Source organism: Amphiura filiformis, chromosome 19, assembly GCF_039555335.1.
Source record: "Amphiura filiformis chromosome 19, Afil_fr2py, whole genome shotgun sequence".
Classification (NCBI taxonomy): Eukaryota; Metazoa; Echinodermata; class Ophiuroidea; order Amphilepidida; family Amphiuridae; genus Amphiura; species Amphiura filiformis.
This window is the reverse complement of record NC_092646.1, coordinates 36,782,756-36,810,632: the sequence shown is the minus strand read 5'-3', so window position 1 is coordinate 36,810,632 and position 27,877 is coordinate 36,782,756. Positions and strand designations below refer to the sequence as shown.

The following is a 27,877-nucleotide window of genomic DNA, read 5'->3' as shown; positions in this document are numbered from 1 at the left end:
AGCGCCATCTGCGCTAATATGATTCATATGATCTTTTTAACACCAATTTTAGAATCATTTTAGTAAGGTGACTAGGCTGAATTTATCACTTACAAAATTTAATTCATGTATTAAGATAAAAGTTGCTTAATGTAAGCACGTTGTTCTTACCACTAAATGAAATACATATAATTTTTTCTAACGAATTCGTTTATTTTCAAAGTGGCTCCATTTTATGTACTTTACAAGGCTTAAAACTTTTTTCGTTGAATAGATTGTTGATTAAAATAAATATTTCCAGTTTGTTTGATAAACCCAAAACTCCTTTACAGACTGGAAAAGAGAGTAAGAAGTACCGGAAACCAGTTTCCTGGGAAAGTGGATCAGACGACCATATCAATCATACTTGAAGAAGTCCTCCGATGTGAAGGACGAAATATTTTAGTGAGGAAAAATTCACTTTGAAATATCATTATAGTAAAAACTTTTTGTTCTACATTTTTCGGAGAAAAAATAGTTCGAGCGACCGTGAATTTACATCAAAAGGAAGTTTGTGTAAAATGAAACTTGACCTTCAAACATTGCTTAACCTGAATAGAAAAGACTAAAACGGAAAAATGAGGAAATAAAAACACTAACAAGAATGCCAGACCCAAATTGTTTTGTTTCTTGCTGGTGTTACGTCTAACAAACATACATTTACTTAGTGCCTATACTATGATCAACTCGTAATAGGCGAACATTATTCGGTTTTGTTACTGCGCCTGTTTAAATTCACAAAAGCGCACTGCAGTCATGCAATACGCAAAGCACGGTTCGCGTAGGTGGTGCGCCAAGCTGTTTGTACGCTATTATACAATAATCCACGATGTTATGAGCCCCGCCGATTACGAGCAAAAGTATGATCAAAGTATAAGTGGCTACAGTTTATGCTAGCATTTAAATTTTCGTAGCCTCATTGATATCATGTTATAATTGGTGTTGTATGCATTTGCTCCTCAAACTTTGTTTAAACTAAATAAAAAAGACCAAAACAGAGAAAGGTTTAAAAAAAAAAAGAAAGAAAAAAAAAAGGAAACGCCCGAACCTAATGTTTTGGTCTCTTAACAGTTACGGCAAACCAACATATAAATGTTTTATGCATAAGTCGATATATGTACATGCAGTTGATGAAACCTTTACTCCACCGATATTGTTTAAGTTTCTCAATTTAATCCAAACCAGTGCCTCAAATCACTTACAAGAAATTTGTCTTCAACATGATCCCACATTTGGACCAGCTTCTTAACAAGGCTAGTGTCGGTAATAGACGGGCTGATGCCATACAGAAATCTCAACGGAGCTGTGACCTGCCTGTATAACCCTTCATCATACATATGAACAGACGCCAAAACATCATCTACAACAATGTAATGGTTGAGAGTCATTGGATGTCGAATACCATTCCAGGACTCACCGATTTTGATCACCGGTTTTGGGGAGAATTCACCGGCAGAATTTCTTAGCCAAACGATATCGCCGATTTTCACGCTTTCAGCGGTTACTGGATTCATCGGTGGATACCGACAGGAATCAGTGATGGGTGCTTCAGTTGGTTCAGCTTTTTCCTTAATACTGCACGCGTAGACCAAATGCTTCGAATGCAGACGAAGAGATAGCTCTTTCTTATCTTCGAATCCGAACACTAACTTTATCAAGCGAGAGGAGTTGCTGCTTTCATCTTCATGAGATATGAAATACACTTCGGAAAATGCCACCGAGTTTGTTTCTGGGTCAAAGCTTTCCACGTGATCTCCTACTTTCAGTTGATACATTCGTTTACGTTCTATTTTCGTGCCGTCATCTTTGGTGAGTAGTTTCACGCGAACCATAGAGTCGGAAGCAAAACATGATGCTGGTGAAATGAAATAAAAAATGAGAAAAGAAAAAGGATAAGAAAAATGGAAACAGAAAAGATAACGTTTCTCTACTGCCAATTAAATCATCATTTAAACCGATTTGATCATTATCAGTGGCGTGCGCATGATTTCGAAGTGGTGGTAATGGTGGTAGGGAGGGGTCGAGGGAAGTGGGAAACTCACGAATCCCCGGACCGAATAATGCCCGCAATGCGATGCCCGCGACTGCTTTTCAGATTTTCCGAAGTAGACGAGCGTGCAAAATTAGTCATGTAATCAGTCGAACACATCTGTCGGCTGATTTTTCACTTCTCTTGTCACCTGAAATTTTGTTCTCAATTTTCGAATCGCATTAAGCGCAACTCCCATACGACGAGCAATTTGTTTTCATTATATTAGTTTGAATATTAGGTAAAATATCTTAAATGTTAAAAACACCGTCAGGTCATTGACCAGGCAGCATTTACTAGTAACTGGTCAAGAAAATGAATCACTGTATAAGTTAGCTATCAATGGTATCGATTGCGCCATACGTCATACTTTAGTAACTTATTCACGCATGGTTTGTAACCAATTGACTTTATGTTGTGATCATTTAATATCGTGGTTCCGAACACAGAGAGCACTGAAGCAGTTGGAAACAATCGATTTTGACGTCCCACTACATGTAGTACTACGGTGAATGGAGATGAGAGAATAAACTTATATATCAATATCAACTGGACTTTATAGTTCTACAATTTAAAATCTACTAATATTGTTAAAACACACGAGAGTGGAATTTTTCAATGTGTTCAGTATTATAAAGCATGATCATGATATTATACGCTAGTGTGTGTTTCCCGTGCGTGTTTATGTTATCTTAGATATTGGCCTACATGTAATTCATTTGTAAAATGCTGAATATTTTGTAATGGTGTCATCTTGTATAATTATGGTCCACCTGTTTTTAGCCCTTTTTAATTAATAGAAGCTCGATTATTCTCATTTGATGTTTGATTTATTTGAGTTCATTAATCATAATTTATGGCAATGATAGTTGCAAAATAGAACAGTTAACCTATGAGTTACAAAGTGCGCATGAAAAAATACCATACCCTATAACTATTTTAACACCACAGAATGTATATTCGTACTTTTTTGGTGGTATATATATCGAACATAGTTACATAGTAATGTGAAAGTAGTATTTCTAGTATTTGAGCGTGCACGTATTATCTAAAATCTATTGTTTAGCGTGCAGGTTTTAGATAATGTATTGTTTAGCGTGCAGGTCTATATAAACCTGCACGCGAAGTAGTTCGCGAAAATAATGCACGGGAGAAGATTACATAACGATGAATAGAAACGGGCACTAGAAGTATATGTTTACATAATGAACCATAGTGACCTAACGCAATGGCGTGTGCGCTATAATTTGGACCATTATGTGTAAAACAAATAAGGCTACCGAAACCATTTTACACGTTTGCATTTCGTCAAATATTTTTCGATTTATTTTAAAAAGAATCTTGGGGGAACTTATAAGTTGTGGACCCTATAGTATAGTAATATTAATTCTGTGAGAAATATGGATTTGATAAGAATTTGTTTCAAAGAACTGAAGAGAATGCAGCTTAATTTCAATAGGGTTAGAGGCGCTTAAGTTATGTGTATCAAAATCAGCATTTTAGGTACAATTTGAAACGTCAATGCTGTCTTTAGCGTCTTGAAATGGTTTTATCAGCTGTATATTAGAACTTGAATGTTGTCATTTGGAGAGATATGATAAAACTTCGGAATGCAAGTCAGCGGTCAGTGTAGACTCTTTAGCGTTTTTGTTAAATTTGCACCAAAAAGTTGGTATGCTATGGGTTCGAAAGTAAACGACATTGACTAATTCAGCTAACTAAAAAAAGAGTAAAATTTATACAATAACGCAAAAGTACTTTTGATCCCAGTAATAATAATGCAATTTTATTTTTGTTAGAATAACGGATACATATTTAAAAGAAAGTAATAAAGTGATAGAAAAAGTGTTTGTCTTTGCAAATACATCATACACATTATTTGAAATTGGAATATGAAAAAGATTGGTTACACTTACGACAACCAGTGCACTTGCGTAATGCTCGATCTTGGAATGATGTGCGACCGGTAACATCGCAGCACATTCTATATCTGTATTGGTTACCCCATCCACTGCTATCACAATTGCTACACTCGGACCACGATCCCCATGACTCACCTGCAAGTTCAAACATACCCAGTCATCACAAAGTTATTATAATCATGTTTGACCTCTTTACTAGTTGTCAAAAATAGTACTAGGTCTTGTCCCGGAGTCTTTGTCATCAGTGCACCTAGACAGAATTATGACTGCATGTTTTGTCTTGTCATCAGTGCACCTAGACAGAATTATGGTATTCTATGGGTTCGTATGTCCAGCACATCCTGGGAAATACTCCCGAAATTGTAGAATAAATTTCGTGTTTTAGTACCATCTTTTTAAGGTGTGGTTAAATAGATGTCCAAGAAAAAAGCCTATTTCAGTTGAAATTGAATTTGCGAGTTACGCATAAAGCCTAATTACATTATTACAGCTAATTTAAATAAATTATTATCAATTAAGCAAGTATGTAAATTAGAGAGCGGCTAGAACATACACACTGTATAAGAGCACATTAGAAACACTTTGACTACTTTTAACGGTAAAAGTCTACAAGATAAGTTTTCTGAAAATTAATACATTGATTCTTGGCAAAATATTGGCCCAAAAAGACATATTAGTCAGCATTTTCAGTCATTTTAGCTCAATAACTATATTAATTATTGATTGAAAAACAATAAGATACATTACAATATAAGTCGGTGTATAATTGACAACCGTTTGTTTGTTCGAGGTATATTGATTCAGTTTAATTTGCCCTACTCAATTAATCTGCATGGACATTTCCTAGTTTCCAGAAAATGAAGACCTGTTAGCCTGTTTATGTAGCAAAAGCCGTCGTAACTCAAGCGTCGTGAAAAACAAAATGTTTTACTTACAGCAACCCTGTGTATTGCACCTCTTCATCTCGTAATTTGATCCCGGCATTTCCCTATTGGTACTTCTCCGTCGTAGTAGCATTTCCTTATTCTGTATCGGTCCCCACCGCCACACACTACGCCGCATTTACCCCATGCTTCCCATGCGCCCCAGAACGCTACCGCAGAAAAGAAAGAACAAGAACAGAATTAATGTTACAAACATTGGTCTTTGTTAGAAAGTAAGAGGAGTTTCGAAAATTACTTATATGGTCGAATCCAACCAAAAGTGTCCACGGGCCATTTTTTAAGGTCCAAAATAGAAATGCCTCCACAATTCTTTCCTTTTGCCCATTGATTGAAGGACAATTTTGGCCTTTCAGGAACCAAAAGTGCCATTACTAATCTTGAAAAATAAATCCAGGACGTGGGATAGTTAATTTGATATCATAACCCAATGTTACCTACGAATACCACAAGGATACTTTCACTATCGCAAAACTAATCAATCTAAAACAAATGGTTTATTTCTATTAATGCTTTTTTTGATTCAATTTATGTTAGTTTATTTGAAAATGAAGTTAAGGTCAGTTTCTGTATTTTGATTATCAAATTAGTATGAGTCAATTTACATATTGTATAAGAAAGAGTGGTATATATATTTTCTGGAATAATAGGAACTATAAGCATACACCTAACGTTGAATATAATGAAAGGTGAAGAAACCCGGGTGTTCGTAGGTAACGTTATCGATTTAACAATATCTATATTGAGTTTAGAGGTTCAAATTTTGCTATATTTTAATGACTGGATAAAATGGCGGTTTTTTGATCTGTTTCAGCTGGTACGTCCAAATGAATAAATGTTATTACCTTAGATCACAAAATTTTGATGCTTTTAGCAAGATTTTGAACACTTCATTTCGATATACAAATATTTCAACAGCAAATTTACGCAATAAATAATTGTTGAATGAATCTGCATATGGAGAATAATATTGTGCGGGGTACCACTTTACATTTTTGACTATTAATTTCCATTCGTAGGGACACTTCATTGCACAATGCCATGTATTATACTATTATACTGTATTCGTAAGTAAGATTTCAGTATTTCTAGGTAACAATTAGACTATTGGTGGATATCTCAATCAAATCTTCATTTTATAAAGCCCTTTGAATGTATTCTTTTCTCTATCTGAGATTATTGATAATAAAGGCCCTATCATATATTAATAATGTCGGTTCACAGCGGTTGAATGAGGATTGAAGTAAGAAACAAAGACGCTAAAAAGACTTTAATTTGCTTGATTGCACACAAATCGCTTAAAATCGTTATTACAGACTTGTGAAGTCTATCTTGGAGTCAGTTAAGTCTTGTGGCAAAAACAACCAGCTTTATACCAAGGTCCGTCACGGTGTTGTTTAGATCGTGAGACAATAAAAACAGTCGTTTTTGTCCATGTATTCGTAGGTAACCTTAGCGAAAACGTTAAAAGTTACCTTCGAATAAATCAATTGTAAATAATAATAAATCAATAAAGTGCTCATGCTCAAGTTACATTGACTATTTTACTCCGACAATTTGGGTACCTGTTACCATAGTTACACTTGTCATTGCAAGAATGTTAATATTTACTTCTAAAATACTTCTTTTATAGGTCAACGGGTGTCGGCGTTTTTGCCGAATATTGTGTGCATGGCGAAGGCAAAATGTAACCAAAAAAAGTGTAATATTTTTTATTTTACTAGCCACACTATTTCATCAGAGTGACAGCTAATTAGGCATACATCATAAGATTTCAAGATTTAGTTGATGAAAATATTTGAGACTGCGAAGTTTAATATCAGTAATGCAGTTCGCTGTTGTTTGACGACACGGAGAACTGTATAATTGTTAAGAAACGTTGAACACTGATGGCGCTATATATCTTAAATCTTGTTTGCATCTTTACAAGTGGTAAATACTGGTATAATGACATTAAAACATCATACAAATGAGTAGGATGTAGCAAGGACATTTTAAAACTGCCTTTTATCACGAAATGAAAGGTATAATTCATATTATTGGGCCAAATTAGATTAACAATACATGTAAATAGCGCCCTCAATTTGAACACAAATACAGTTTTTAGAATAAAGATTACCACAAAAAGACAGCAAAAGATGAAAAATTTGATAACAAAAAGAAAATCCAAGTTAAAAATAGCTAAAAATGTATGTGTATATTAGTCTGATAACTGTTGTTATTGTAAAGGTATTATTATGAATCTAAATTGAGGAATTAGTCCAACATGTCCAAGGAAAAGCAGAGCCAGGTACCAGATTTTGAGTCCCAAAGGATGAGGGATAATGAACGGGAAAGGAAATGACTAACACGAACTGAACCAAATGAAACAGAAATTAAGTTTAAGAATTTGTTATGAATTTACATCATCAGACAAACTGATCAAAATACATAAGGTGTGTGTTAATAAGTCTTACCAGAGTTACATCGTAGCATAATAAGTATAATTGAATATGATTCACGTGCAAAACATGATGACAATATATTGGTGATCATGTTGACCATTCTAACTAATCATCATGAGCCAAACCTGGGCACGTCTACACCGGTTGCAGGGTTAACAAGGAGTGAAGTCTTTATTAACGCACAAACATAACATCGCATCAGTCAGTGCAATTGATGCACGGATATAAAAACGTTCACTTGATGAATGGTTATCATGGCTTACTGGACTATGATCAATATTCAATTATCGAATGAATTATCGTCACAATAGTATTATTGAAATTAATTATGTAATGTTTTGTTAGAGACATTAATAAATAACATCGTCAAACAACCGTGAGTCATCGAGACCGATTTTGCCTCGGCTGACAGATCAGATACTACCTTCATTTTTGCGAATTCAGAAAGGGTCCACAAAATATTGGTTCACGAACGTTATTTCGCGCAACGTTCATATAACCAACCTGTTACCATAGCAAATACACATTTTAGCATATGGAAATGTTTCTATACAAAAACGATTCTCTTATAAACCATCATGCGCACAGTTTCTACCTCGATGCACCCGAGCACACATTTTCGTCCAAGAGCTCTCAAGCAATCAGTGAATTGTCTCCGCACAGTCTTTGAATACACTACACGGGTGAGTGCATAGCAATGTAAGAGCTGTGGAGCTTCTAGCTGAAAAATGGGTCTCTTTGATTGGTTTTTGTCAAAACCTCAAATGTTCCTTCATCCAATCAGAATTTTTTCATTTTTTTCATTTCCCCTAAAAACACTTTTCGTCACTAGGTCAACAGATAACGCAATTCAATGTTAAAGCAAGGCGAATGTGGTAAATCTGTTGAAAACTACCTATCCAAGCACATTTTTTGACAAAAATGTAGGTTTTAAAAGTCAAAACCTTACAATATTTTTCAAATTTTATGTCATTAAATGAAAAAGCACACTTTTATTGTCCATATACCAGCGTCACTTTAATGAGCAATGGTCATTTCTCTTTAAATTGCAAATCTTGTGCAAAAAGTTCCTATTTTCGCCTGTTTTGTCATACAGTTGTAAATTCAATGAACTATGACTTTGCTAAAGAGCGCATACAAATCGATATGGTATTGTTTTCCTGAACATTCGATTCATGCAAGTTTAGAAAAAAAAACCTTTTAAGTTTTAAAGTCTTACCAGGAAGGTCACATATGATAGAGACATCATTAGCATTCCGTTTTTGCCTCGGCTGACAGAAACGTCTTACATTTCCAAAGAAGACGTTCTGCGAATTCCGAAGAATCTCTTCAGTTCTAGCCAGGGTAGGCAGTCGTATCCAAGACCCGTCCTGTTGCTGCATTGGCTCCTCATATTCCCTCATGTAACCAACGTGGAAGTTAATAAGACGCCGCCTATTATTAAATCGTTGCGCCAGACTTCGTAGTCTCTCAGCACATTCAGTGCATGGACTGAAGTATGTTAGTATGTAGGCATCTGTTAAATCTTGATACGAAAGAGTATCTATCAATTTATCGAAGGCGTCCATCAACTGCATTTCGCTATGGGTCTTATTATGTGACCCTAAGCGTGTTGGAACAGCAGCGTGGTAGTTTGCAAGTGGAGGCAGACCTATACGATACCAGCCATACGGGCGGCATGTATTTGTGCACGGGAGGGTACTGGAAAAAGTAAGAGGCAGCGGACGAAAATCATTTCTGCCGCCAATTCTGTATGATATTTTGCCCATTGTTAAAACACCAAATTGAACCGAATTCAAGTTGAGTCTCGTACGTGTTGCATTGAATTGACCCTGGAAGGTTTCGTACAATCTTTCAATGTACCTCGAAGCATTTCTGTTCAGGTCTCGGTATCCGTAGACAGTTGGTGCGTATAAAAATGCATTCACAAAAAGAAAACTGCACAGTATTGCATGCGCCATGATTATTCCATAAGCTGTATCAACATAATGGAACAGTTAGTTCACATAGGCAAGCATTTATAACGTGAACCGAAGCAGAGTGAAATTATTGGATAAGTTGAAATCATATCACAGTTACCAGTACCGATATTTTGATTGCTCAGTGCCAGAAGTGGGTAAGTACAATAGCTGCCCTATGAACATTTGGCAATTTTCACATTATATTGTACTTATTTACACATCGTAATTTTATCTAAATTTGAATACAAAGTACAAAATATGGTTCAAGCACGCATCAGTTAAGCAATCATCACGTGTTCTTGTGCAAAGATTGGTGAATAAATATGTTTAAATGCAGGTTTAAACCATATTTTGTACTTTGTTTTCAAAAGTACAAGAAAATGACTCGGGCATAAACACGCTGACGACATGGCAGTCACCCATTGCAGCTATTACACTAACCCACTTCTGGCACTTTTACCGGTCTAGAAAAAAGCCATAGGAAGTGAAATAAACATCTCAAAAAAAGTAACTAACCCCCCTTAAATAATGACCATTATTCAAAAACGGGTAATTGTATTACAAATCTGAAAAATTCGTTGGAAGCAGAATTTATTTCTGCACATTTTGACACCTCATTTGTAGCAAGTGACTAAATATTGACGTCACAGTGTACATTTAAATCAATGTAACCCAAGATTTGAAAGTTGCAGTAAATTGTATTGATTTTGTATTCAGTGTAATGGAAGGACATCTGTGCAATTCTGAGTGTTTTTGTATTGTAAAAATTTTTATGTAAGTGCAACTTTCAAATCTGGACCTCACTACATTAAATTGACAGGTGTTTTATTGTTTTCTGGGCTATCGTATCAAATGAGGTGTCAAAATGCGCAGAAATAAATTCTGCTTCCTACGCATTTGACAGATTTGTAATACAATAGCCCGTTTTGGAATAATGGCCATTATTTAAGGGGGATTAGTTACTTTTTTTGATATGTTTATTATTGTGTTTCAACTCAACGAACAAGTTCGCGCTTGCGTAAAGGTATCCTGAACTTTTTACTGCCTGGCACAATAGCCTTTGTTTGCTAACACTACAACAATACATACAAGTAGCCCACAGCAGCCAATGGTAGTATCCCATTACGCACTTCAGGGTGGAGAGGTGGAGAGGTGGAGAGCTGTCACTCTGATGAAATAATGCAGTGTAGCCTACTAATGGGTCAGTCCATATCAAAACAGATTGAGTGTACACCCACCCTCTTGGATTTTGCTCTCCTTTGGCTCAGGGGTACCTTTCATGGACCCCTAGGTGAGGTCACAAGAAAAAAATTCAAATTCAATTTCGTTTCCGAATGGCGGGCCATCTAAGTTTGGCGACCTTGACCAAAATTGGGAATTTAAGGTGTCCAAATGACAAAGCGCTCTCTTTGAGAGGCATTTTCTTCTTAATTAAATCAGTTGTGACCCTCTTTTTGAATGTGGTCACTCACTGGCTGTGTCTGAAATGCCTAATGCCAAAAAAGATTGATTTCGGAATTTCGTTGGGATTTCAGAGGGGTCAAAATCAGCACTTCGTACTGTTCAATCAAATTATCTTTGATTTTGAAGGACCCATGATAATGTCGCAGTGCACTTATAGGTCCTAATTATGTTCAGAATGGATTAACCATGTGCCAATGTCTATGAGCAATTCAAAAAAAGGGAAATTTCTTGACCCCCTACAGAATTTTAGGCCCCCTAAAGTGGTTCAGCCACAAATGGCGCTTAAAATCGGCAAATTTTGACACCTAATAACTTTAGGTGTACACCAGATATGAATTTCTAGTCTTTTGCATCTGAAAGAATGTAGTCTAATGTTACTAGGAACATAAGATTTGTTTTGTATTTTTGTGTTTTGATACTAAGTTGATGGTCCCAAAATCCCAATTTTGACTAATAATGTACAGGTTATGGGTACAAAATGTCAATTTCAACATACCCTTTTTTCTATTTTTGATCACTTTATAGCAAATTGTCTTATTTATCCTGTTATTACATAGTTAACAACGTCCGATTTTGGTGATTTTGCTGTCTAATTATGTTTTCTTGCATGAGAAATACAACTACGCAACTTAAAAAACTGTACAAGGAACCAATGACCTCCTTATTACAATATGGATGCTTTTGGCAGCCATGTTGCAAAAGAGGGTCATCGGTTCCTTGTATAGTTTATTAATTTGCTTAGTTGTATTTCTCATGCAAGAAAACATATATTAGACACCAAAATCACCAAAATCAGACGTTGTTAACTATGGTCAGAATTCAAAAAGGTCGTTGACCTATGAACATTTTTTCGTCATAGCGCCCTCCTGAAAGGTCTGACACATAACAAACTATACTTTTTTGGAATCCTCATGACCATACGAGTAATTTGATATATTACTTGACATAATTGGGAGCATTCTGAACATTTGACCCCCATAACCTGTACTTTGCATGTGCATCGTTGCCAGGAAGTGCATTTTTGACCCCCCTTAAAAATCCATACAGAGGATTAGAAAGTAGTTTTTTCTTATTACTTGACTCAAAAGCAACTTGAAATATCAGGATATAAATACAAATGGCTATAAAGTGATCAAAATTTAAAAAAAATATTATACTAAAATTGGCATTTTGTACCGTATCCTGTATGCATGGTATGTTAGGCAAAATGACTATTTTTGAAAGCGTCAACTTAATAATAAAACACAAAAAATACAAAACAAATCCTATGTTCCTAGTAACATTAAACTACATTCTTTCAGATGCAAAAGACTAGAAATTCATATCTGGTGTACACCTAAAGTTATTAGGGGTCAAAATTTGCCGATTTTAAGCGCCATTTGTGGCTGAACCACTTTAGGGGTGGCCTAAAATTCTGTAGGGGTCTAGAAATTTCTCTTTTTTTTTAATTGCTCATAGACATTGGCATATGGTTAATCCATTCTGAACATAATTAGGACCTTTAAGTGCACTGTGACATTATCATGGGTCCTTCAAAATCAAGATAATTTGATTGAACAGTACGAAGTGCTGATTTTGACCCCCTCTGAAATCCCAACGAAATTCCGAAATCTATCTTTTTTGGCATTAGGTATTTCAGACACAGCCAGTGAGTGACCACATTCAAAAAGAGGATCACAACTGATTCAATTAAGAAGAAAGTGCCCCTCAAAGAGAGCACTTTGTCATTTGGACCCCTTAAATTCCCAATTTTGGTCGAGGTCGCCAAACTTTGATTGCCCGCCATTCGGAAACGAAATTGAATTTGAATTTTTTTTCTTGTGACCTCACCTAGGGATCCATGAAAGGTACCCTGAGCCAAAGGAGAGCAAAATGCAAGAGGGTGGGTGTACACTCAATCTGTTTTGATATGGACTGACCCTAATGCTTTCCCACAATGCAGTGCAAACCGTCAAAGAAAATTTTATATTCCAATCAGGAGTTGCTGAAGTATATTTGTAACAGAGAAGTTATGGATTTATTACACTGAAAAACAAATATCATAATTAGCATTCCCAAAAATCTCCGTAACCTCTCCACTTCCTCAACCCAAGAAAGAAACAAATTGAAGTTGCAAAAACCCTGCCACACACATCAATGCACACCCTAGCACCAAATTCCTCCACAGATATTGCACGCACAAAACAATCAATGTCCCTAAACATAGCCCAGACCAAAACTATAATTAAAGACTGGATTAAAAAGACTAGTTTGCATATGGCGTTCTGTCAACCTGACCAAAAATGCCATACTGCGCAAGTAATCAATCACGCCACGCCTTTGCCCTGACGTCAGACGCAAACTAGTCTTTTTAATTTGGTCTTCAATTATAAGAAATACTACAACCTCCAATCCTCCACCACTAGTGGAATTTTAAAATGAGATTTTTCAAAGCGATGAGAATTGGACAAAACAATGAGAATTAAAAAAAATTCTCATTTCCATGAAACTGTCTCATCCAAATGAATGAGAAATACTAATTAAAGTGTCAACAACCTGTTGTTTGACACTGAAATAAACGTGAGCTTCATTTTCTCATAAATACTTATTATATATGATTACCCAGCAAACACAAAATGTTTTCGACATCATTCGCAAAAGGTTATAAAAGGTTGTCAGAAAACGTTTAAATGTCGGGTTATATAAAGGGTACATTAATGGTATAAAACGTTTTCATAACATTAAATAGCATTTGTTGGTAATTTCCTGCACAACAAACACAAATGTTTTACAGAAACATTTAAATGTCGGGTTATATAAAGGGTATAAAAACGTTTTAATAACATTCCAAAAACATTTTTGAAAACTTGGTACAAATCATTCTAAAAATTTTGGGGTTGAAAAAATATTTTGCAAAAAATGTTTGCCCAAAATATTTACAATAACGTTTTTAAAATATTTTAACGACCTTTATATAACCCGACATTTAAATTTTATTCAAACGTTTTGTAAAAAACTTTTTAAGAACATGTATGTGTTTGCTGGGTGCAAATATTTTTAATTTTAACATAATGTTATTTAAGTGTTGACAAAATATTTAGCCAAAAATGTTTGCAAAAATAGTTTACAATGACATTTCGAAAACATTTTAAAAATATTGTTGTAGTGTGTTTTCATACAAAATGTTATAAAACGACTTCATGACCTTTATACAACCCGACATTTTAATGTTATTAAAACGTTTTTACCTAAACCAAAACCCAAAATATAACTTATTTAAAACGTTTTAAAAACGTTTTTGTGTTTGCTGGGTACTTTGTTTTGATGTAAAACACATTTTTTGTTTTGGTTCGTTTTTTCAAAATGGACCAAGAATAGTCCATATTTTAAAGTTTATTATGGGACGCAGTTGATTTTGGTTTATGCTTTATGATTTAATCACACCAATGATGATGATGACGATGTTGATGATGATGATGACGATGACGTCGGTTGTAATGGCAACCAATTAATAAAGAACTAACATCTCTATTTATCTGCATTAAATAAAATTAGTTGGTTGATTGATTGCGTAATCTGCTAAATCTTAACTATCTACCAATTGGAATGATCGTTTTAAGCGTTTCGACAGTATTTTTTGTGGGACATGAGAGCACATCAGACATATCGAATTGCATTCTGAATACGCAGAATGTCTTTTTGATATCTAATAATTTTCATTTTTTGAAATTCACGATATAATACAAATTTTATGACAAATTAATAAAAATTGATATTTTTCACATTTTTGATATATAACAGTCCTCGAAGTTAATTTTATAAATCTAATGATATACTCTAAAGTGTATGTAGCTGGGAGGAAAAGCCGACGATCAATTGAAAATTTTGACCTTTCATATTGAAGATATGAATTTTTTCCCCCAAACGACCTAATTCCGTTTCGTGTTTTGGGAAAAAAAGCCAATTGATCTTCGACTTTTCATCCCACCTACATACACTTCAAGTATAAATCATCAGATTTATAAAGTTTACTTCGAGTACTGTTAAATATCAAAAATATCAATTTTTAATGATTTGCCATAAAATGTATATTACATTGCGAATTTCAAAAATCAAAATTATTTGATATCAGAAGGACATTCTTCGTATTCAGAATGCAATTCGATATGTCTGATGTGCTCTAATGTCCCACAATAAATACTGTCCAAACGTTCATACCCCATCCCTTAAGCCCTGTGTCAAATAAAACCTACACAATTTAGGTTGCAGATTTGTTTTACATCAAAAGTTTGATGTCCAGCCTAAACTCTTTGTTTACAGTGACTATGTTGGATGCGTGCCTCAATTGCAGAACCTCCGTTTTCAGCTTTCAGTACTCATTATCATACAGAGTTAAGGTTACACGAAGAAACGTATAAAAAAACGTATAAAAGACGTATAAAGTTGTTCTCTAAAACCGCGTTTTCTCAGCAATCAAATATCGCAGTGAGTCAAATGTTGGTGCATGGATGTATCTTTACATTATTTTTGTCTGTTTATACAAATCCTTCGTTTAAATCATTTTTACGCACCATTTTCACAAGATCAAAAACGCGTTCCATGCAGTTTCTTTCAAATGTTCGCTCCGTATAAAACCACGCCGAGTGATTGTTTTCTCCTTTTTTGTATCGTACTACAAATCGACCAAAGAAATAATGTTGCCATGGGGAAGAACCAAATACAATACCGATTAAATTTTATTAGCCCGTTTTTGGGAACAATTTTCGAGAATCTTGTACCACAAAACACTGTTATGTTACATTATCGATATCTGGATTGTGGAACGTTAATCTTGATATCTAACTGCCTACATTAATTCTCAAATGTCTGTCGCTTACTTTGCCATTTGAATTTCACTCCAAATTTAAGCTACTTTTGCAAAAAACGAGGTTTTTCGCCATCGACACCTCCGACATTTACAGCGGTAATGAGCTTGTTTATCATAAGAGCCTGTTATGCACTATTCCATAATAGTCAGTTTGAGATCAATCAATTGCATATGTCCCCAAGTGGCTCAATCGGTTATCGCGCCGGAGTCACGTTAGACTATATGATAATATTAATTAAATAGGGCAGAGAACACTGATCCATATGCCTTTTGTTTGAAGCTAATCGGACATACGGTTTTCACAATACATACATTTTAAATGTCTTTGTATTGTATTGTTTTTATCAATAATCAATACAGTTAATGAGCTAATATGACTTGAAAGTGCTCATTAATATGTAATTTTGCCAATATTTTGCTAAAATCTAATGCATAAATGTTCATAACATTTTTATTTAACAGAATATTGGTTTCAAACTTGGTCAAAGTGTTCCTATTGACTTCCAGATAATTTATGCATAATTAATGAGCTAGCCACCCTCATTTGCATAATTAATTAGCATTTATGCAAGTTAGCTCATTAATTATGCAAATATGCAAATTAGGGGGCGGCTTCACTATATAATACATTAGAACATATTAGTAACACGTTGACCAAGTTTCAGGGCAAAGTATGCAAAATAAAAGTACCATGAACATTTGAATATATGAATACAAAACCCACCCAAGTCTATACTATACCAAATTGAGTTAAGCATGGGAAATTGTTGCTATACATAGGCCTGTCATATGGATGAAAGAACAACTCAAATTCATCCTGTGTGTCTATTGAGCATGTGAAAAATAGCATGTATCAAAGAACCACCCAATTCCATGATTTGAGTATAAAAGTTCACTTGTAACACATTCATTGTTGGAGAGTGACTTTTGAAAACAAAATGGGTTTATTAAAGGAAAGTGTGTGGTTGATATTACATGGCAGAATGCTTATCAACATTATACATACCTGTGTGCTTTATTTTGTATTATCTTACTAGTGGTAATCTCAGTCCAACATTGTTGTCTTTGTATAAGATTAAAAAAACCACCCAAGTCCAGCATTTAAAATGAATCCCACGAAGTCCCTGAAATGCTAATCGTCATACCTAATACAGGTTTAATCCACTCATTTGCACGTAAAACTTACCATATTGACCAGGTAAATCTAACTGAAGGAATTAAAATGATACACAGGTTTTTCTCTCAAAATCACTTCCCATGGACTTGGGTGGGGTTTGTATTCATGTATTCATTTATGCATTGAATTTTAGCAAAATATTGGCAAAAATTACATTTTAATGAGCCTTTACATTTACAGTCCTTTTTGCTCATTAACTATATTGATTATTGATAAAAACAATAAGATACAAAGAAAATATAATTTGATGTATTACGGAAACCGTATGTCCGATTTGCTTCAAACAAAAGGTATATTGATCAGTGTACTTTACCCTACTCAATTAATCTGTTTAAAACATGCTCAAAGCATTTCCTAATTTCTAGGAAATGTATCCAATACCACCTTAGCAGATTTAAATTGTTGTCGCATGTGTTGACAAATCATCTGTCTATCACGCAAATGTACTTGATTAAATTAGTATACAGTGGTCTTGGGTTTGCAAATTATCATACGACATACAATCAATATGAGACAGTAATATTCCAATAAATTCCCGTAGCAATCGTGCAAATCATGTTAAATTTTCCGTATTTGACAGAGATACAGTACTTATAGCGCTTATCATTATAGGCTATGGAGGCATTTCAAAAGCAACCTTATTTGGTGGGAAAAGGTCGTTGAACTTTTACACAAAGGTCAAGTTCAAAATTGCTCGGATTTGGTTAAAAACACAGGCAATATGTTTCTCTAGTCATAAGGATTCAGAAAAAGTATAGTTTAACCTATCTACGATGTACGGTTATGGAGGTATGAGGAAAAATGTGACATTGTGTCGTCATTATGTGTAATTTTGGCACCACATATACAGAGCAAAATTGACAAAATGCTCAGATTTTGTTGAAAATGGTCCCAAATTAGTGGCCTTTCCATGATAAAAAGTTTGTGCTATGTAGGATGTTTCGTTACCTCAGTAACACATCAAAATCAACAATACCTATTGAGTCGCATTGAGTTCTATATTGAATCAATTTGACCTTGGCAAATTGTTTTGCAACCTTGGAGTCATTTGGGTGGTATAAATCAATTTGTGAGTTATTAGCTGGCAGATGCAATTCGAGGTCTTACAATCTTCGAAAAAAAGTCCTTGGAACGCTTGGCACACACTGTCGAAATTCCGTGCAGAATTTCTTATGATCATGGAAATGACGAACATCTGCAACAGTGATTTACCCTTCCCCTTTCCCCATCAATCAATGCTGGAGCGCATTGGGACACCGCTGAAGACATTGGCATTTCCCAACATTGCACGGGGGAGAGGGGGAACAGTTTTCCGTTATTTACACGCAAGCGTTCCAATACTTTTTTCGATGATTGTGTCTACCGAATGCAAAGTATTTGATCTAAATTTCGTTTTTGTCTCGCTTAAAATTGAATACCTGAGTGGAAGAAGGGCCCTACTCCATCAAAACTTAATATTTGGAAAAGTTTGATAGACAGAACGTTTTCATCTTCAGGGGACCTTTAATACATGAACATACAATAGTACATACATTCGAAGTTATATATGATGTTTCCATGGCAACGGTACAGGTCTTAATACGCGATGGAGTTGGGCCCTTCTTCCACTAATATACTGCAAGTGCCAGTTCTGTGTTATAAATAGCTACAGAAATTAGGAAATCACCATTAATTGCACAAGTAGAACTCGTGAAATATGTTAGCCAGAAAATTTATTGTAGTGAAAAGCAGATTTCATGGATGAACAAAATTCCTCTTTAACCCTATATTTGTGGAAGAAGGGCCCAACTCAATGGAGTTGGGCCTTTCTTCCATGAAAACCATGATTAATTGTACATGGAAGACTATTTAGAGAATGGATTTTGGCTCATCTTTCACACACAAGGAAGATCAGTCTGCTGGCAATAAAATGCTGGGTCTAACTCATTTTTGTAAAAAATTGGAGTTGGGCCCTTCTTCCACTCAGGTATTCAATTGCACACTGATTTGAGAGTGGATTATACAGGGTGTAACAATAAAATTTGTACAATTTTGAAAATAGAATGACACAAGTATGCCGCTTATTTTTTGGTTTGATATTTATATGTCTATAAAGATAATTTCTTTAGCCACCAGATAAGCTTTGTTCCAATAAAATCGATGGTATACAAGTGAGGATAAACTGAACTGAACTGAACTGAACTGAGGATATGGGCAATTATGCAGCTTATTCTTAAAACTGCCTGGGCCACTTTTGTCTAAGTATTACAAAAGTGACTGAATAGAGTTGAACCATGGACCAGCTTGGACGGTGTTCTTATAATAGGTAGTTTTAAACAATGGGGTATTCGAAGTGGCAGAAATGATTACATAATAGAATATCTCCTTGAGTTTTTGAAAGTCACAACTAAGCTCTGACATAACAACCTCATTTACTAGAAATCGTGGCTGCAGCTCAACAACTTCAACCCCAATTCACGCTGGAAGAGCGTATTTTTATGGTTGTGACATTCGGTAGCACATGGAGTCAAGCAGAAACCATAAGATTGTTTATAGCTCATTTTCCAAACTCACATCTTCTATCAAGGTATACAGTTACATATAACTATGAGAAGTATGTAGAATTTGTTAACAGAATGCTGGCAATAGTGGTAGCCCCAGAACAGCTAGAAGCCCAGCTAAAATTAATTTCAAAATTTTATTGTTTTGTAGTTATGGATGCAAAAACTGTTTTCATTTTTACCAATCATAGCTCAGGGATATGAGAATTACTTTGGCTATATGATAATTTGAAAGAAATTTCATTTATAAGAAGACTTCATTTATAGATTTGAAAGAAATATCATTATTATTATTAAGTTCATGTTAATTATACAAATAACCCCCACTTATAATTCTTTTGTGTCAGTTCTTTGTTGTTTATTGCACGATAAGCATATCTAAGCGGTTCAAACTTGATATGCACAAACATGGCAAAAGTGGCCCAACACGTTTTCTGGACGATTTAATTAATCGGATATAACTTTTGAACCCAAGCTAGTAAAGAAACCAACTAAACGTCTTCTTCTAGCCAAGATATTACTGATTGTATTGCATATAACATTTGTGCCATAACTTTTTAGTTTTTTCCTGAGAAGTCAAAATGCAATTGTATAAATTTTATTGTTACACCCTGTATGCTTTGAGTTCATAATAAAATTGTTGATAAAGAGAATTTGGTTTATTTAGGAGTGGTCATTGACAAAAAAACCTATGCTAAATTACACATGTTTCTATACCTCTAAACTGCTCTAAAATATCGTTTTTGACCATAACTCAAAAACAGAATGTTGTATGAGTTTCATATTGCACACAATTTTAGAGTAGATAATATCCTTTTGAATCATAATAAAATTGTTGATAAATATGTTGGCTTATTTAGGGAGTGGTCACTGAAAACACCTCCTATGCTAAATTACACAAGTTTCGTGATTATGGCCCTCTACTGTATGATACTGAGTCAAATTTCACCTGTCTCAAAAACTCAAAAACGCTACAAATACATTTTGTTTTTACAATATTACAATGTTTTGCAGCATGTTTTCCAAAATGTTTTTGAATGTTATTAAAACGTTTTGTACCCTTTATGATATAACCCAACATGTAAATGTTTTCTGTAAAACTTGTGTATGCTGAGTATAGGCATATCCGAGCGAATTAGAAAGATTATGATGTAACAATTTGAAACAACTCATTTCTTAATATTATTAAAATACGTTTTACGATGATAAAAAAAAACAATATAAGAAAAAAAAACAACAATTGAATACACTTAAAGAAAAAAAGACCACCAATGGGACTCGAACCATGTACATCGATCAATAGTCAAAAGGTTATCAGTCTGAGGACTAATCAGCTACGCCACGCTGCCATTTCGCAATCGAAGTAACAAGTCTTGTTCTTTTATAGTAGTCAGGTATCGGGGAAAGTGTAAACTTGCATAGTGGAAAAGGCAAAGTGAAGCGGTTAACCATAGTGAAAATATGGTAATTTTATGTTTTTTAGGCCGCATCTAATGAAGCGCCATGTTAAAAAAGAATGACACCTTCATCTCATAATTATATGAAATTTGTTGACACTTTACCATTTTGAATTGAAATAAATATATATGCGTATTTATTTTAATTCAAAATGGTAAACTAATATCAAATTTCATATATGAAATCAGTGTTTCATTCCTTTTCATTAAAACATTCTCAATTGGTATAGGAAATGTAAAGGAACGTGACGCTTCATTAGATGTGGCCTAAAAACATAAAATGTCGATTTTGGACCAATTTGTCATTAGTGAAGTAAAGAGGGCGCTATAGCAATGTCAATAGTGTTTATGTCCATAAGCGGTTTTTATATGTCTATTTTTTGTGTAATGCCCAGCGTGATATGTTACATTTTTCGTACTACAGTGGCCTGTGATAGGTGATAATAATAATCAAATCAAAGCAACACTTCAGTGTGCAAAATAAAATAGAAAAATAGTAGATGGCAACTGAAAAAAAAAGACCGATGCCTATTATGTCCAGTTTATCACCAGTAGTCTTACTATAATTTTATGCCAGAACTGGCTAAGTCCAATATCGGCCATTTTGTGACCCACCCAGGGGATCAATAAGTATGAGACCCTAGCATCAACTTTGAAACAATATTGGTAACAAATATATGGAAGATTATTGTTGATGCTAGATTTTCAGCTGTGATCAAACTTTCAAATTTGTTTTTCTCAGAATGCCAGTTTTGGACATAGGTGGTTCTGGCTCTAAGCCCTCGAATTATACTATAGCGTTATTTTACGAGTAGATGTGAGAGTTATTTGTTGGCTTGTACCAAAGATGAAAATATACTGGATTCGTTTGCAAGTAGATTCTCAGGTGTGTCATATTCAGCTATTTCCCCTTCATTTAGAACAACAATAGTATCAGACTTCAGTATGGTAGACACACGATGCTGAAATGAAGACAAAATGATTGTTAAATATGTACATGAATCACTGTGGTTGTTTCGTCTTATAAAATTTCCGCTAAGCTGGACTAGTCCGACGAGTAGGACCTTGTTTTGCAGTTACCAGACAATACACATTTCACACTATGCTCACTATCTCACATGGCGCAAGAAAGACGAATCGCGAAAGTCCAGTGACAGCGCCGCCCAAAAAATTCGGGAGGAGGGGCGGTTTAGATTTTGTGGTTAATCTTTCTTGAGCGATAAGAGTTTGAGTATATAGTTGGTAAACTAAGAAAAAAACAGGTCCTACTCGTCGGACTAAGCTGGACCAGCTATACTTTGATCAGCTCGTAATCAGCGGTAATTAGTAGTCTTTTACAACTATATACGTCGAAAAGTAGACCGACGTAAAATGTGATATACAGTAAGGCAAATTATTAAGGTACCAGTTATGTTTACCCCCTGTATATCCTAAACAAAGACAGATATGTCATAATTTGAACCAGCAGCCAATAGCTGCATCTTTTAGCTCGAATTTAAGACCTCATTCGTTGAAATTGTTCAAGAAATAAAGACACGACGATCCAAAACCCCAAGGAAGGTGTGAATTTAAAAGTTGCAGTTTCCTCCATTGCATGCGCTATTGATTTGTACACAAAGCGTTCGCGAACAAGTGAACTAGCGCTGTGCTTCCATTGATTAGCACGTTAAAACTAGCGCGTATTATTTTTGTTTTGTTTTTTCTTTCATTTGACACCATCGTTTTTAGTTTTCGACATGTTCAATTTGAAAAATACACCAAATTGGCCAGCAACTTTAAACTTTTAGTAGCACCCCTGTCTGTATACATTCTTTACATTTTTATTTTCATTTGACACCAGCCTGAATTATACCTTATTTAGTTTTTATTAATATTGAGCCGGTGTTATAAGGTGTGCCCCTCCAGGAAGGGAAACTATTTTTTGTTATATTGTTATATTTTCCTGTTTAGTTTAAAGTCATAATGTACGATCTTATAATATGAATTTGGTTAATTTTTTCAAACCTGATTTTTTTGGCATATTTGTAATGTTTACACATGTCACAACTTGCACCAAAATGGAATCAGCCATGTTTGTTGTGTTTGTAGGTAAACAGAGCAAAGTTCGACATCAAGTCATAATTCAAGAAATTATGACTTTATGTCCTCCCATAGAACTGCGTGTTAAACGTTCAAAACAACAAGCAGTGTTTCTTTCACTTTACCTCGTTATTTCAGCTAAAAATGGACAGAAACCATTTCCGATAATTATTACTAGTATTATTTCAGCATTTTGAGTAGGCCTATATAATGACAAATTTAAAATTTGAAGGAAATCGTACATTACGCCTTTAACACAACTCGGGGGATATACCTTCGTGGGATTTTGAGATACGTCCATTTAAGTTTATACGCACAGTATTAGTTTCACGTTTTTAATACACTCTTAATTTGATTTTATTCCTCCTTTTTTCTGTTGTTTGACTTACAGCAATAGTAATGACAGTTTTATCAAAAAATATGGATTTGACAGCATCTTGGAGTATCGATTCCTGTCGAAATGAAAGCAAAACAAAGACTTATTAATATTAACTCTGTCCACGCAGTTGTTGACTGCAGACGACGAGTAAAAAAATAAAAAAAAAAAAAAATTTCAGAATTGTACATTTTCATGGCCATTTTGGAATCAGCATGAAAAAATGCATTGAAATGAGTACAAACAAGCCTAGTATTGGTTCAGCGGTTCTTAAGATAGCTCTTAAATTTTAAGAAAATATCTCAAAACTTGGACTTTTCATGTTGAAGCCAATAGCTAGGATGCAGAGAATTAACACACACAAACAAGATATACTCACAATTCCAGACTAATACAGCACTATACTAATAAAAATATTTTTATGTTTTGCCAAAAGAGACCAAAGGGTTGTGATTGAGCGATATTTCATTTTGCAAAACGGGATAGTATTTTATAATCCCCCATTTTTTGTAATCGGTAGTAACTGAAACAATTTAACATAACATTAGAGTTTTTTTAAACATTTCCTTTCAACAATCCAAAAGTTATACGAAGACATATTTAATTATTTATTTTGTTATCTATTGCATAACATACGGTATCATAGTCGATGGAAGCGGTGGCCTCGTCCATGATCAGTATTCTAGAATTACGTAGGAATGCACGCACTAAACAGAACAGCTGACGTTGTCCCACACTGAAATTCTCTCCTCCCTCTGATACTTCATAATCTGAAAATTAAATTAGAATTTTTATTTTTGTTCAAGAAGTATTGTAACATTTGCTGAGGAAGACGCCCTCAATTTTCTTCAAAAAATCCAGATTTTTACACGATTATAATGTACTTTAATCATCTAATATACCCAGCATACGATCGAAACATTAGTCGAACTTGCGTAATAATACTGTACGTACATGGCGTACGGAATGGTCAAAACACGCTTTCCGATCAACCTCTGCAGTCACAACAAACGGACTTATACACGCCTTGTCGATCATATACTTACAATAAATATCAAAACGGTGGCCATTTTGAAAATCAAGATGGCCGCCCTCTGCTACCCCTCAGATTTTTCGATCAAGACTTTCATGCTCTAAGGTAAAAGGGGACCCGTTAGAGTACAGTATTGCTTTTAGGGAGATTCTCCATAGCATTCCCATAAAACATGCAATGTTTTAAGAATAATTATAAAGAAGAAAAATGTGATGTGATGCATGTCGGGACGATTTCATACCTAGGCCGGCATCCAAATATGATACCACGTGTCCAAGCTGCGCCGATTCCAACGCATCCCATAATTCTGTGTCCGATTTAGAGCCTTCTGGGTCAATATTATCCCTGCAAGTGTTTAATAAACAAATATAAAGTTGAAGTGGGTTGGTAACTTTTTAAGGTAAATAGGACGGTAACTACGAGTGATAATAAATGAATTTTTAACCAAATTGAGCCCAAAATAAAAGATTTCAATTTAAATTCAGACAACACCGAGAATTTTTTTTAGCCTGGTCCCATCAGGACCCACGTGTGTCACCGCCCGGAGCGACCGTTTAGAGAAACAAACAAAACCCCTATGGAAGACATAAACATAATCTTCTTCACAAGGAGTGTGTATTTTAACCCCATGAGAACTACCTGCCGATTGGCCATGGAAGATTGTGTCCAATTTTGTACCAATCAAGGAGGGAATTAATAGGATCATCTGCAAATGCACATTTGACCATAAATAGTTTTAAATACGCCATGTCATAATTGGCAACTTAAATGAGCATTTCAAGTTATCAACCAATCAGAAATGCTGTTAGATGACCAGTAGTGTCCACGGGGTTAAATGAAGTTACATGAATTGACCGTTTTTTTCCATTTGAATCTACATCCCGGTAGATTATGGCCATATCTTCTATAGAGGGAATAGCACATTCTAGTCAAGTAAAGCAGTCAAGTTAGCTCAATCGATAAGGCGTTCGACTATTGTGCGAGAGGCTGCAGGTTCGAACCCCGGTGGTGGTTAGTACGCTCTCGTGTAAAAATATTGAGATATCAAAACGAAGGTCTATTGTCGAATGTCTAGGGTGTGCGCTTCTTAGCTGCAAGTCCCTGTATTGTTGTTTTATGGTTTATGGAATGGTGTGGAGCCATAGTGGTCAGCGACAACCTGTAAAGTGTGCTGATGCTTGTGGATCAACGTATAGGCGTTGTGCTTGTGCGTAGCGCACTATATATAAATTACTGCGCCTTACGTTTTTAGTTCTAAACGATAAGGTTCCTACCATTTCCTATTCAACATGTTCAAATGTTTTTCAAATGGGTTCACTATAGTCCGAGGTTTTCCAAACCGACGGTTCTCTCGTCCAAAAGAAATTACTGAATGACGACAGTTTTAATATACGATACAACACTCGTTGCATTGTGGTGTTTAAGACTTTCTTGCCACCCAATAAGACAGAGAACAATACCGTCCAAAAAGATTTGTCAAGACAAAGTCTCCTTTAAAGAACTGTGGTATTTTTCTGGACTAACATTGTGTGCTATCTGACTGTCAATTGTAGCAGATAGCTTGCTTAAGTGATCTCCGACAGAGGATATCACCTTTTTCATAAACATTTTATTTTCTCTGATACATTAGTTTAGTTCTTTAATTATTTAATTGAAATAGTATTTTTTGGACATCTATGTTTTCTATTGTTGTAATATTTGTGTGTAACTTTGGGTGCCATCAGCCACACGCCCAGCGTTATTGATGGTATATCCACATCTCATGTACTTAAATGTATTTGCTTGACTCTTTATTATAATATCTTGTTATGTTATACAAGAAAACAAATAATAATTGAAGTGAAATAAAAGATGTAGAAACTTGCCACTAATTTCAGGTTTGCTTGCTGACCTGGGATTATACTTATAGTTGAGGATGCTAGCTTGGGGTATACCCGAACCCCGGGCCCGAACCTGGATATTAACACCTGAGCACTACCTGCCGATCTAACATTGCCTCTGATTGGTCAATTACATGATATCTTCACTTTAATCACCAATCAGAATGGAGCGTTGCAAATAATTCACCCCAAATGTTTTTGTGTGGTGAAATTATTCTAACAATGTTGCTGATTGGTCCAATTGATAATGAGAACTTCTTTTTGGCCAATCGGCAGGTAGTTCTCATTTAACCCTGCCCACATGGGATGTAACAAACCTGATAGTTCCTGTAAACAGAATGGGCTCCTGTGGGATGATAGAGAGTCGTCGGCGCAGGGTCCGTAGAGGTAAATTAGCAATGTCTTCACCATCAATAACTATACGACCTGAAGAAATTTAATTAAAATATTCAAATAAACGATATATTTTGTAGAAATTAATGCAACTCATTCCCGAAAAAAAATCATTTGTAGGCCTACAGAAAACGTAAAAAGCAAGTCACACTTTAACTTCGTGTGATATCTAGCGCTGAGCAGTCAGAACCGTAGTTTGACTTCATATTTATTGCTTGTACAACATACCTTTGTAAGTGTCTATCACCCGAAACAGCGTCAAAGTTAGAGATGATTTACCACTTCCGGTTCGACCACAGATTCCAACCTGAAATAGCAAGCAAAGGGACGAGATTTGAAGACCTTCGACAAAAAGCGTACTGTAACCAGGTAAAACCCGGGGTAAAATGAAGACCTGAGCGCAAGAAGACCGTAAATCCACATGGCCACTCAACATGCATACACTAAAGTTACGTATAGTTTCTTAGGGTTTTATAATGTAAATACATGTTCCAGGGTGAAAACATCATGAAAGGTTGTGAAAGATTTGTTTTGGCCCCTGAACATGTATAAAACATGACCAAACTATACGAAACTATACGCAACTTTAGTGTATACATGTTGAGGGTCCAAGTGGACTTACGGTTTTCTTGCGCTCAGGTCTTCATTTTACCCGGGCTTTACCTGGTAACTTACAGTCCACTTTTTGTCGAAGGATCGCTATATCAAATCTCCATGACTCCCACAAAATCTGTTGCATTTTAGCAAAGAAACGATAAGAGCAGATCAAAACTGTCATCAAATTTCATGTTTATCTTTAAGATGCCCGAATTATACAGAAACTGTATTACAAAAAACTTCGAGCGTTGGTCATGATAATTCTGTGTCAATTTCGACCCCTGTTGTCTCAAAAATGGTAGCCATGGTTATTTTTATGCCTACCTTTTCGCCTGGTTTTATGTGGAGATTAATCGCTCTCAAAACGCAAGGTAAATCGGTCGCGTATCGTACATAAATGTCTTCTATCTTTATTTCACCTCGATGGGGCCAGCTACTAGCTGGCTCTTTACCTATAACAAAAAATGAGAGATTTTCACAATGTTTTATAGCTCGTTAGTGAACGCACGAAATTTTTGAGCCCTATGCAAACTGGAAATGAACCCTTGACCTGTTGCGGCACATAACTTCTGAACCATAAGTCGTATTGAGAAAAAAAATCACATATTTGTGATCCCTAGGCCTAGACAAGTAATTTGATATATTTTGAAGTGATCGGGGAAGTGGTAATTGAACACTTTCAATTTTTGGCCCCTGTATGACCCTATGAGGTCATTTTGG

General features: G+C 35.2%; 2 protein-coding genes across 2 annotated transcripts in view; both read right to left on the bottom strand.

Moving 5' to 3' along the window:
* Positions 1-257: 257 nt before the first annotated feature.
* LOC140141239 (uncharacterized) lies at positions 258-9,377 on the bottom strand. The gene is made up of 4 exons (XM_072163045.1): positions 8,574-9,377; positions 4,905-5,062; positions 3,964-4,104; positions 258-1,873 (listed from the first exon to the last, which is right to left on the bottom strand). The coding sequence occupies exons 2-4, from the start codon at positions 5,029-5,031 to the stop codon at positions 1,185-1,187; spliced, it is 957 nt and encodes a 318-aa protein (XP_072019146.1). The 5' UTR covers positions 5,032-5,062; positions 8,574-9,377; the 3' UTR covers positions 258-1,184.
* Positions 9,378-20,700: 11,323 nt separating this feature from the next.
* LOC140140541 (ATP-binding cassette sub-family C member 9-like) overlaps positions 20,701-27,877 on the bottom strand; it is a 28,424-nt gene continuing 21,247 nt past the window's right edge. The window contains exons 14-20 of the mRNA XM_072162299.1: positions 27,482-27,609; positions 26,789-26,867; positions 26,485-26,593; positions 24,529-24,632; positions 23,891-24,024; positions 23,268-23,330; positions 20,701-21,761 (exon numbers count right to left, since the gene is read on the bottom strand). Of these exons, the coding sequence (XP_072018400.1) occupies positions 21,624-21,761; positions 23,268-23,330; positions 23,891-24,024; positions 24,529-24,632; positions 26,485-26,593; positions 26,789-26,867; positions 27,482-27,609 (755 nt within the window). The 3' untranslated portion in view covers positions 20,701-21,623. The remainder of the gene's footprint in view (positions 21,762-23,267; positions 23,331-23,890; positions 24,025-24,528; positions 24,633-26,484; positions 26,594-26,788; positions 26,868-27,481; positions 27,610-27,877) is intronic.

Coding starts and splice junctions, on each gene's coding strand:
- LOC140141239 (XM_072163045.1), bottom strand. CDS start 5,031: ATGCGGCGTAGTGTGTGGCGGTGGGGACCGATACAGAATAAGGAAATG. Junction 4,105..4,904: donor GTGCAATACACAGGGTTGCT/GTAAGTAAAACA, acceptor TTGAACTTGCAG/GTGAGTCATGGGGATCGTGG. Junction 1,874..3,963: donor ACGCAAGTGCACTGGTTGTC/GTAAGTGTAACC, acceptor TCATTTCACCAG/CATCATGTTTTGCTTCCGAC.